Genomic DNA, 12,281 nt, shown 5'->3' with positions numbered 1-12,281 from the left:
TAGTTAATTCTTGTTTTCAGAAAGTAAATAGTGGATAGATAGAGCATTGAAAATAGCTGTACAAATTATAAATTGTCAGACTTGCTACACACATATTCGGTTCGGCAATATTGATCGAACAACAAAACCGACTCGACTCACTTGTTCGGCTTGTGTCGATCGGGTTCATCTACACATATTCGGTTTTGCCGCCCGGCTAGGCCGATTAATGTCGAACCTAATATGTTTGTAGTAACTCTCAGATATTAGTTTCTTTGGATATAAATAGAGGATCTATCTAGAAAAAGCTTAGCGGTGGCAATATTTCAGATTACTTTAAAATCGCAAAACAGCTTGTCTTATTTTTATGTGCTTATTTAAACTGTCGTTTTTAATCGTTGCTAAATGTATCTGCTATTGTATATAATATATATACTTTTATATTATAAGGAGTGTTAAATAAGGGTTAAAATATACTTAAGTAAATCGTAGCGCAGTCCAAAAAGACTGGTCAGAACTTATCGACGAATTACCCTCTTATTCATAAAAATATATGAAGTTATGAAAGGCTTATAAAGTGTTTTGTTTCTTTCACTCCTTGGCGAAATGAGAAAGAGAAAACATATTTTAGTAGTTGTTTAACTAAAATAGGTTTATAGTGTGTTTATGAATGAGAGGGTTAGAATATAAGGGTGAGGTCTTTGCCTCCTTTCAGCCGGTGGGATGATCTTAGATAGATATATGGAAATCCATGTTACTTAACTCTGGATAACTACGAAAAGTCGCTGTATATATGTATGTACATATGTCTGTTTTCCTATTATAAAAAAGGATATATCCTAAAATTGGCATAAAGTTGATTGTACCTTTTTCGTAGCCCAGTTTTAGCTTTGTAACGGAAAAGTAGCTACTCGGAGTTTCGTAACGTACCCATTAATACGGTATTTCTAATAAAAGTGGTGGTTCAAGTCGTGACATAGACAAGAGACAAAGACACGAGACTACGACCGTCACTTGTGCTCACCGGTCGGTAAACGATCTGTGAGTTAAGCAACCGTTGTCGCAGTCATTCTATAGATGGGTGACCGCATAGTATTTGAACTGAGAGTCTCCGTGCATCGGAGGGCACGTAAAATGTTGGTCCCGGTTGTTGTCAATAAAGATAACAGTCGTTGAGTCAGGTCAAAGGCGTTTCGGGCGGCTTGAACAACTTTGACACTAGGTTGACCACTAACCGTACGATAGATAGAGAAAGATAGACTTTACTTACGATCTGTCTCCTGTCTCTGTATGTCTGCGAACTGTTTCATATGATAATGTATCTATATAAGTATGTATTTAGAAGTATATAAGTATGTTTATCAGTTATTTGGTTACCATAGTACAAGCTCTGCTTAGTTTGGAATCAAATGACCGTGTGTGAGTTGTCCAATGATATTTATTTATTTATTTATTACATAAAGTCAAGTTATTGTCGTAGTCTCATGTCTATATCTCGCTTGAACCACCGTCTTTAAATTAAATAAAAAAAAAACAAAATGTATCGCACTTTTCTATGTTATAAGGTTAAGATATGTGTCACTAATTACGCAAATTAAGCTATAACTAACAACTTTTTACGTCTGTACATATTTTCTAAATGTTATTCTTGATGGAGCTAAAATTACTTCGAAAAATATCTTCTGTTTGTCTTCAAAAACTTGGGAAACTACAATCTGTGCTATTCTAAAAGAATCTGTACACTGCCATCTATGTATGTATGGACAGCTTCAAAAATACATATTTTTTGATGCTGGCCGATGGCCGTACGTGACAGTTGTTGTCTGTATTGTACACGCGTACAACACGCAACACTCCCTATCCCAAATCCATTTTTTTATTATTAAAGTAGTGAGACAACTTAGTACAGAGCCAGCTTATTAGTACAGTGAATAGTTGCCTGTTTGCTAAGGTGACTTGTTTTTGGTGTTGGTAGCAGCTCCTTACACCATCAATGTTTTATACCAGACATAATTATATTGTTAAAACCATTTGGTGATTAAAAAGAGTGTCCAGGAGTTTGTTGGCAGCTCTTCTCATTGGCCCTACCTTCCGAACTGGCGGTAAATTCACTCTCTGTATCATTGACTATCATAAGAGTCAGCATTTGACCTGAATTTAATAAATGTTTTGATTTTGGACAGACACTTAACTATCAATTCAAATGTAGATTAATCGAACACGTTCTGCTAAGTTGTCAGACTGGTAACTACACTAAATTCCAATAAATATAACAAAGTAAAGAATTTTCAGATTCTTTTAGTGTAGCACAGTGAGACACTTGAGATAAAATCAGGTACTATTATAGTACTGATAAGATATATATGTCCTTGGTAATAGAAATGGTGTCAATATCTATGTATTAGTGCATTTCAAATAATAGTAATTTATAAATCCATTTATCGTATGGTTAGTGGTCAACTTAACCCCGCTTTCTGAGTACATTTAGCGGTAGTTAATCTATTCAATAACTTTTTTTTGTATGAGCTTTAACGCTATTGAATAGATAAACTGCCGCTAAATGTATCTCAGAAACCGCGGGATAATGCCAAAGTTATTTAAAAATGAATGCCATAGTCTAAATGCTATCTATCTTAATTTGAATCCACTAAAATGCGCCCGGAGCATGAAGACGCTCAGCTTAAATACCACAAAACGGTCACCCATCTTTGTATCATCGGCGGTATAGGCTGCTTAGCCTCTGATCCACCATCTATTAATATAGCAATGATTTTGCTAAAAACTAAAGTACCAAATTTGCTAGAAATAACATTAATTTAAGACTAACATGTCACTCATAGCTCCCAGCGAAAACATTTGAAATGCACTATTCATAATTTTGGGGTATATAAAAAACACAAAAAAAAACGTTTTAAAAGTGACTGTGAAATCTGTTCTTTACGCTAATCCCAATTTTCATGAAGTTTATTCGTTATTTAAAAAAAACTCCGTGAAACTCCGCTGTATTGTTCCACTCTTCGTTAAATTTCGGAATTTTCACGAAGTTTCATTCGTTATTTCAAGAAAAACTCCGTGATTTTCCGCTGTTTTGTTCCATACTTCGTTAAACTTCGTTTAACCGTCTCGATTGCTTTCAGAAGAGCTGATGAATGCCAACGAGACTTCGGAACAGGTCCTCGCGCTGGTACCGCCGGAGTTACACAAGTACCTTACTGTACATCCTCGAAATATTACTGGTGAGTATTTGGTACAAAATTTTGGGTGCTTCATAACAAATCACTACATATTAGGTCGGGGAAAAAGTCTTTTCGCATCATAGTATGTATGAACTTGTAATAAAATCTTTTCTCTACACAAAAAAGCTCGATATTTGTGTACCTCACGAGCTCACTGAAAGAAACCTAATGAACCGTGTACTCATCTGTGATTCTTGAAGCCGAAGAGATTTCATTATAAGTTCATACATACTATAATGTGAAAAGACGTTTTCCCCGACCTAACATGTCCACAAGTAGTTGTTTCGGGTCTGGCTGTACTTTGTGTCCGTTGTTTATATCTGTCTTATATTTGTTAAAGTCCCCGCGACACAAGAGCAATTCTTAATGCGGGTGTTGTGGTTGTAGTGAAAAATAGAATCATTAGTAAACCCTTGATATTCTTCATATTTCAGCAAACTCCACAGAGAAGATAGCTACTAAGAATATCACGGAGATCGTACGAGCTATCACGAGGTACAACGATGCTCAGATGGTGTATAACGAAGATATCTTCGGCCCAGTCACGAATGACACCATCATTATAGCCATACAGGTATGTGATTTAACGAAGAATTATTAATTATTATTATTATTTTTTTTTTTTTATCTAGCTAATTTCTGTATCCCACTGCTGAGCAAAGGCCTCTCCCTTTTCGTCATTGTTTAAGATATTGATTATTATTTTTTATCATTTATTTATTTACTTATTATTATAAAACTCTGCATAGAAAGCGATGAATTTCATGACGCAATAGTCTTCTCTCTCTCTCTCTTTCTCAGCCCCCCCCCCCTCCATCTCCAGCTCTTTCTATATCCCTTTCATTCTCCCTTCAACCGCCTCTTTCTATCTTAAAAGAAATACAAATTCTCTCAAATACATCGCTAAACCGAAATAAAGAAACCCTTGTTCGTGGATGTCAATTTATCTATATAAGTATGTATTTAGAAGTATATAAGTATGTTTATCAGTTATTTGGTTACCATAGTACAAGCTCTGCTTAGTTTGGAATCAAATGACCGTGTGTGAGTTGTCCAATGATATTTATTTATTTACTTGTTCCACATTTCTCTAACCTTCCTGAACATACATTCTGACGGAGAAAGGCGTTACGATTAGAGGCTTATTTCACTTAAAATATCCGTAATCAATAACTTATTGGTCTTAATTCAATAACATTGGCTGAATGCCAGATGCAGTCAGCGTTTAGCAGCGTCAAGTGATCTTATAATGACTTATAGATGAACTAGCTATTGCATGCTACTTCGTTCGGTTTGTGACTTCGGACAGAATATTCATATTAACTTTCATCCCCTATTTTATCCCCTTATCAAAATTCTTTCCTGGGGAATGCCTACGTCATAGTAGCTTTATGCATGCGAAGTCTCAGCCCAATCGGTTTAAATGTGACAGTTTCATAAAAACTTTCATCCCCTATTTTATCCCCTTAGGGATGGGATTGATCTAAATCCTTTCTTAGCGGATGTCTATGTCATAACATCTACCTGCATGCTAAATTTCAGTTCGATCCGTCCAGTGGTTTGGACTGTGCGTTAATAGATCGCTATGTCAGTCAGTCAGTCACCTTTGAGTTATATATGTTACTGTAAAAGCCCGGACTATGGTAAATCCTAAGATTTTCCGGTAAAACCTAAGATTTACCAACTCTCAATGGTAAAAGTCCGAACAAGCCAGAGTTTAAAAACTATGTTACGATATATAAAAAAATCCTCCTTCATAACTATGTTTATAACTATTTCACGGTATAATTATATACTGTGACATAGTTATAAAGAAGGAGTTTTGGGCATAGCGACATGGGTAGGTTAGGTTAGAAGGTTAAGGTGGGAGCTTCGCTTCGCTCGCTCTTCGTGGTTATTTTTATTTAACCACCCAGAAGGAGGAGCCTCGCGAAGCGGGGCTCCGGCGACATCTCGACATCATCAAGTGAATATAGGTAAAAGTTCGAAATAAAATAATTGTTCGGACTTTTACCATTGCGAGTTGGTAAATCTTAGGTTATACCGGAAAATCTTAGGATTTACCACCGTTCGGGCTTTTACAGTAACATATACATAGAGATAGTATAATTACCTACTTAGTAATATTTTGTGCTACGTATGGACTGCCTCTGTGGCGCGGTTGGTAGTATATGCGGCTGTCGCGCAAAATATCTCGGGTATGAGTCCTGGGTCGGTCCTAAAAGTATGAGAGTAAAGGAATAGAGAGTGTTCCTGTGTATTGTACACACATCCATAGATTTTTTTATATTTTAGGGTAGGAGCTCCGGTAATGTGAGAGGGTTTAGGCGTTGGCCAAGTGCATTAAATAATCAATCTATAATTTAAGTTACAATAAATATATTTCAAACACCACAAAACCGGCAATAAATTACAAACTCAATGAGCCATATTTCATCTTCAAAGCTGCAGTTTAGACTACGACAAAAATTCCTGAACTGTTCATATTTTTCTGGACTTTAGTATAAACGACTGATCACTAGGTTTCGTTCTAGTTCAGGGCATAGTGCTATTGGTCTTTTGAAATTTACTTTATAATACTCTCAATACTAGCCCGGAGTTTGGCTTAAAAGTAAACGACATAGGTTAAGCAACCCTTGGCGCGGCATTGCATAGATGGGTGACGGAATAGTGGTATTTGAACTGAGCGTATCGTTAGGGCACGTTAAAACTCTGTCCCGGTTATTGTCAATTAAGTTCACAGTTGTTAAGCCACGTCAAAGGGCGGCTTGAACAACTTTGACACTAGGTTGACCACTAACCATACGATAAGAAAGAGTCGTAATCTAAACTAAGGTTAACATGAGTCCAATTTCAACGGGCCAAAAATTTCGGCTTAGGCATCAGTCTCCTGGCCAGAATCAGGTCTTTGCCAGTTAATCCAGTCAGGCTTATCTTCTTCGGCATCAACCTGGCGCCAAGGACTGGCTTTGGTTTGGGTTCTGCTTTCTTTACTTCACTTGGCTTTTTAGAAGGTGACCCTGGACGGTGTTCTAGCCAAATGAACTGGTCATCTGACGGGACTTCCCTTGAGATACTGAATCTTCGGGGTAACTGTGAAATTGAGAATTATATTAGTACTACTTGATTCACGCAACTTCGCTTGCGTCACATAAGAGAGAATGGGTCATAATTTTCCCCGTTTTTGTAACATTTTTCGTTGCTACTCCGCTCCTAATGGCCGTAGCGTTATGTTATATAGCCTAAAGTCTTCCTCGATAAATGGTATTTTTCTTTTCTTGAGATTAGCGCGTTCAAATAAACAAACTCTTGAGCTTTATAATATTAGTATAGATTCTTTAAATGCTTTCTCCCGACGAAATCGAATTCGATTAGCCACCTTTACACACACACTCTATCGCACGTTCTTAGGAGCGTACAGTATTACGCGCGGGAAAGCAGCGCGCTCTTCGAGAGCGATTTTCTTCGCGGGCGCGGACAGATGAGCGCGGCGCGTGCTCTTTCCTTTCCCCTTACACGCGCGCTCTTTCACGCGCGATTGTTGTTTCATGCGCGATAGAGTGTGTGTCTAAAGTTGGCTATTATGTATCACTAGCTGACCCGCGCAACTTCGCTTGCGTGACATAAGAGAGAATGGTCAAGATTTTCCCTGTTTTTGTTACTTTTTTTATTGCCACTCTGCTCCTATTGGTCGTAGCGTGATGATATATAGCCTACAGCCTTCCTCAATAAATGGGCTATCTAACACTGAAAGAATTTTTCAAATCGAGTCTGTAGTTCCCGAGATTTGCGCGTTAAAACAAACAAACAAACTCTTCAGCTTAATAATATTAGTATAGATTATAATCTGTCCATTATATTATCAGTCTTTTGACAGCTTAATAATTGACGTATTTACCCCCGGTTACTGAGGTACATTTAGCGGTGGTTTATCTATTCAATAGCGTTTAAACTCATACAAAAAAAAACGCTATTGAATAGATAAACCATCGCTAAATGTACTCAGAAATCAGGCATTAGTGATGTCCCAAAGAAAATGCGAAGGCTTGTAAAGAGACTATAGTTACCCGGTACTCGGTACATTCTTCCATCGTGGAGACGTAATGTGGATAGACTTGTGGCTCCTTGTATTTAGGTATCCTACCAAATAGGGTCTTTGGGAAGTCCGGCTTTTGATACCTAGAACAAAGTGATTCTGCTGTAGTTGTACTCTTGTTCCAACGGTGAAGGAAAACATCGCAAAACCTTGCATGTCTAAAGGTGCTCCCACACAGCAGTTATATAACGTTAGAAACTGACTTATAACATTTGTTTTTAAACAAATTTGTTTTAAAATTTTATTAAAATTGTTTTGTTATAGTGTTACACAATGTTGTATAACGTTATATAACTGCTGTGTAGGAGCACCTTAACGCCCGGTTTCTGAGGCACATTTAGCGGTAGTTTATCTATTTAAACTGTCATGTTTCTATGAGCTTAAAAGCTATTGAATAGATAAACCACCGCTAAATGTACGTCAGAAACCGGAGGTGAAAATTGGCGACATAGTTCTTGAAGGTTTGCAAAGTCTTTAAACCGCTCTAGGCGAGCGTGGTGGATTTAACACCTAACCCTTCCCTCATTTCGGGAGATCTTTGTCAAGCAGTGGGACAATAATTAAGTTAAATAAATTTATTTTTAATTAATATTACCATACTAAATCCCAGTGGTTCATATAAACTGGCTCGGGATCTATTATCTTCATCCAACGAAGGACATCACATCTAAAAAACAAAAGTTTTATGAAAAACTGTTTCAGTTATACCTAAAGCCAAGTAACGGTCGTTTTCCAGCAGGCTTCCCGACAGTATCGAGTCGAAAATCAAATTCGATTGGTTCGAACAAATGTCACATCGTAGTGCTAAATTTCTTGATATTGTCGGGAGTAAGCAGTTTCTGTTGCGGCACAAATCACCGCCTTAAAAGTCCGTGACACAAGTGCTGGAATTATCTATTTTAATCAAAAAATTGTTGCGTTCGAAGCAATGCTGTATTCGTGTGTACTGTACACATCATTAGTCTAGCCTTTCTTCCAACTATGTTGGAGTCGGCTTCTAGCCTCGCTGGATACCCGTGTATTACATGGCGCGTCTGCCTATCGGATCTCCACAATCCAGTTATCTGGGTTATAACACGATACGGAAAGACTTGTTGTCAGACTTTCAAACTTCTGACTACTGTTAACGGCTGTCAAAGGTCTTCGAAAATAACAGCCGGAACCCACAATTTAAAGTGCTTTGGAACACGGAGGAACTTGACATGTATCAGATTATCTGCCAACCTCAAAACAACCTCGGCAAACGCAGCTTAACCTCAGAGATTGATCCGGCGCTATTGTTAACTAAACCACGATCTCCTCCTATGTATAGTATACACATGAGCGAAGGAAATAGAGCTCAGTAAGTTAAGTCTCTATAAGTTACTTAAGTTGTTCAAACCTGGTCCAATTCTGCCTAATTCCCCAAGTAGGCCCAGTCCGGGATTTGAACCAAGTGATATGTGTTAAAGGCTTTCGCGGCGGCACACCGACACTTCGAGCAAATTTGATGAAATCTGTTGAATATTCCTTGCGAACATGGGCTACTATTTTCTGAAATACCAAAGTTTTATGTTAACACTAGAAGCCATCGGCGACTGTTTAAGTAACTAAATGTACTGTTTAAGTACATTATGTATATAAATAAATGTACTATTGTATTTATGCATTATGGTGAGTCGTTGACACGACAGAAGAAGATCGGCGACTTCGTAGAAACTCTTCCCGTGTAAATCCCGATCCCTCGGGAACTCCGGGATAAAAAGTAGCCTATGTGTTATTCTGGGTCTTCAGCTACCTATATACCAAACTAGCTGACTCGCGCAACTTCGCTTGCGTCACATAAGAAAGAATGGGTCAAAAATTTCCCCGTTTTTGTAACATTTTTCACTGGTACTCTGCTCGTATTGGTCGTAGCGTGATGACATATAGCCTATAGCCTTCCTCAATATATGAGCTATCTAACACTAAAAGATTTTTTTTATATCGGACCAGTAGTTCCTGAGATTAGCGCTTTCAAACAAACAAACTCTTCAGCTTTAAAATATTAGTAAAGATTTCATCGGAATCGGTTCAGTAGTATTTGCGTGAAAGAGTAACAAACATCTATATTCTTCTTTTAAAAGACAACTCCCGCACTAAGAATTGCTCTTGTGTCGCGGGGACTTTTACAAACATACAAACAACGGACACAAAGCACAACCAGACCCGAAACAATTATTTGTGGACCGCACAAATAATTGCTCCGTGTGGGAATCGAACCCACGACCTCCCGATGCAGTGGCATCGGCGTGGTGACCTAAACCACTGCGCCACGGAGGCAGTCAAGTTTCAGTTTGTGTATATACTCACAAATTGAAAAACAACAACGTTCATCTTTTGTAACATATACTTACTTTAATATGTTCAAATACATGAATATTAATTTCAGGTAAATTGGACGGATCTTCTAGAAACAGTAGTCTCAATCCGTTTATATGATTTTCTAGAATACAGTCCTGGAAAAGACATATTTGATTACTAGCAGACCCGGCAAACGTTGTTTTGCCATAAAAATTAAATACAAAAACATTGTCCAGCGAACAAAATTGTGAATCTAAACCATTCTCAGATTCCCTTGAACACACACAAAAAATTTCATCAAGATCGGTCCAGTCGTTTAAGATAAGTTCAGTGACATACACACTTACAGAAGAATTATATGTATAAAGATTATATGGTTGCATTAAAATCTTTAAAAAACTTTCGCATCACTAACCCCCGGTTTCTGAGGTACATTTAGCGGTAGTTTATCTATTCAATAGCGTTTAAGTTTGACATAAACATTACATTTTGAATAGTTACTGGCTATGAGCGCATCTGCTCTTCAAATACCACAATACCACCCATCTATAAAATGACCGCGGCAACGGTTGCTTAGCTCACAGACGATATAGCGCCTGGTGAAACCAACTGGTTATGATCAACTAGCTGACAGCGCAACTTCGCTTGCTTCTCATAAGAGAATCATAATTTTCCCCGTTTTTGTAATATTTTTCTCTGGTACCCTGATCCTATTGGTTGTAGCGTGATGATATATGATATATAGCCTATAGCCTTCCTCGATAAATGGGCTATCTAACACTGAAAGAATTTTTCAAATCGGACCAGTAGTTCCCGAGATTAGCGCGTTCAAACAAACAAACAAACTCTTCAGCTTTATAATATAAGTATAGATAAGTATTAGATAAGATTTCTGGACTACTTACTCTGTACTCAGGGTACCCTACTACTTCTTCCATCCAAGTAGCAACCTCTTCCTCGCTCCATTTGAAAGCTCGTGGCAGTGGCAGACTGTCCACTATCGCGGCAGTCAACTCGTAAAGAGTCGGTGGTGTTTGTAAACATGGGAGCAAGCGACTGAAACAACACACAGAAATCCTTTTATTTTTTTTCTTTCCTTTAAAAATACAACTCCCGCACTAAGAATTTTATTGCTCTTGTGTCGCGGGGACAAACAGCGGACATAAAGCACAACCAGATCCGAAACAATTATTTGTGGATCGCACAAATAATTGTTCCGAGTGGGAATCGAACCCACGACCCCCCGGCGCAGTGGTATTGGCGTGGTGACCTAAACCACTGCGCCACGGAGGCTACAAAATTTTCTCATAGAAGTAGACAGAGATCAAAGAACGCCACTTGCTACGGTCCTTACAAACTTCCCTTGCTTCATTCACATCCATACATTTTATCATACATAGAAGAATCTATTTCCGTGCTTTGAAGTGCACATAAAGCCATCAGTCTGTGAGTCGAGTCGGTTTTGTTGTTCGATAAATATTGTCGAACCGAATATGTGTAGCAAGCATGAACAACCACCCATCTAGTGGCAGTCCGCGGTAGAAGTTGCTTAACTCACTGATCTTTCTACTAGTGAATGAAATTAGTTGCTAAAGAAATATACTAACGGCCGTCTCCTATAAGGAGCTTCTTTGGTAGGCATTTTGAAAACTTTTTATGTGAAATATAAATTGATTCCAATAATCTTTGCCTAAAATAGAATCAAATATAATGCTTAAAGCATTTTACGCCTTTTAAACGTTTCTGTTAAAAAACAGCAATAAAAGATTTTATAATACAATCTTCGTTTGACAAACGCAATATAATATTTGACAGTTTTGACAGATAAATGAGCAGAGAATTCGTTTTTAAATTTTTATTGACTGACTATTAAAAGAGGTTATATTTTATGATGGCCTTAATTTTATAGTAGACTAGCTTTTACCCGCATCTTCGTCCGCCACTTGACTGTTCCCATGAAAATGCGTAATTTTCCCGGGTAAAATTCCCCTATGTCCTTTCTCGGGTATCAAAATCATACCAAATTTCATCCAAATGGGTTCCGTAGTTTAGGCGTGATTGAGTAGCAGACAGACAGACAGACAGACAGAGTTACTTCATTTATAGTATTATAAGTATGGACTATGAAATTCTATTTATCTCTCTGTAACAACCATCCTCGTGGTTCAAGGAATAAAGTAGAAAAATAATCCAGCGAATCGGTTCAGCTATTCTCGAGATTTCAGATTTTCTCGAGAGTCATAAGGCCATATAACGTCATAAACCGTGACAGCTAGAAAGTTGAAGTTTTCACAAATGATGAATTTCCGTTGCCGCTATAACAACGAACACTAAAACATTAAAATGCTAAGGCGGTTCCCCATACCATAAACGTGTTTTATTTTTGGTACGTAACTCTTCATGCGCGAGTCCGATTCGCACTTGGCCGCATTTATATTATAGATTAGTTAATGTTAAAGTTGTTTGGCGGCACTTATACTCTTACCCTCTTCATAAAAATAAATGAAGTTATGAAAGGCTTATAAAGTGTTTTGTTTCTTTCACTCCTCAGCGAAATGAAAGAGAGCAAACATATTTTTTTTTGTTAGCCTGTACTGTCCCACTGCTGGGCAAAGGCCTCCCCCATTTTCTTCCAGTCCCCTCTATCT

General features: G+C 37.8%; 2 protein-coding genes across 7 annotated transcripts in view; one reads left to right on the top strand and one right to left on the bottom strand.

Moving 5' to 3' along the window:
• Positions 1 to 12,281, top strand: part of LOC142985413 (alpha-1,6-mannosyl-glycoprotein 2-beta-N-acetylglucosaminyltransferase-like) — a 63,580-nt gene that overhangs the window by 28,728 nt on the left and 22,571 nt on the right. For 5 of the 6 annotated variants that reach the window (XM_076133558.1, XM_076133561.1, XM_076133556.1 and 2 more), the window contains 2 exons: positions 3,117 to 3,215; positions 3,650 to 3,789. In XM_076133558.1, coding sequence (XP_075989673.1) covers positions 3,117 to 3,215; positions 3,650 to 3,789 — 239 coding nt within the window. The remainder of the gene's footprint in view (positions 1 to 3,116; positions 3,216 to 3,649; positions 3,790 to 12,281) is intronic. The other variant, XM_076133560.1, reaches the window with a different exon arrangement.
• LOC142985599 (uncharacterized) lies at positions 6,069 to 11,275 on the bottom strand. Its single transcript, XM_076133874.1, has 7 exons — positions 11,241 to 11,275; positions 10,539 to 10,689; positions 9,687 to 9,788; positions 8,693 to 8,844; positions 7,907 to 7,978; positions 7,283 to 7,394; positions 6,069 to 6,308 (listed from the first exon to the last, which is right to left on the bottom strand). The coding sequence occupies exons 1-7, from the start codon at positions 11,273 to 11,275 to the stop codon at positions 6,069 to 6,071; spliced, it is 864 nt and encodes a 287-aa protein (XP_075989989.1).

The sequence above is a fragment of the Anticarsia gemmatalis genome, chromosome 30 (assembly GCF_050436995.1).
Source record: "Anticarsia gemmatalis isolate Benzon Research Colony breed Stoneville strain chromosome 30, ilAntGemm2 primary, whole genome shotgun sequence".
Classification (NCBI taxonomy): Eukaryota; Metazoa; Arthropoda; class Insecta; order Lepidoptera; family Erebidae; genus Anticarsia; species Anticarsia gemmatalis.
Note: the sequence above shows the minus strand (reverse complement) of the source record. Positions and strands in the feature narration are given on the sequence as shown.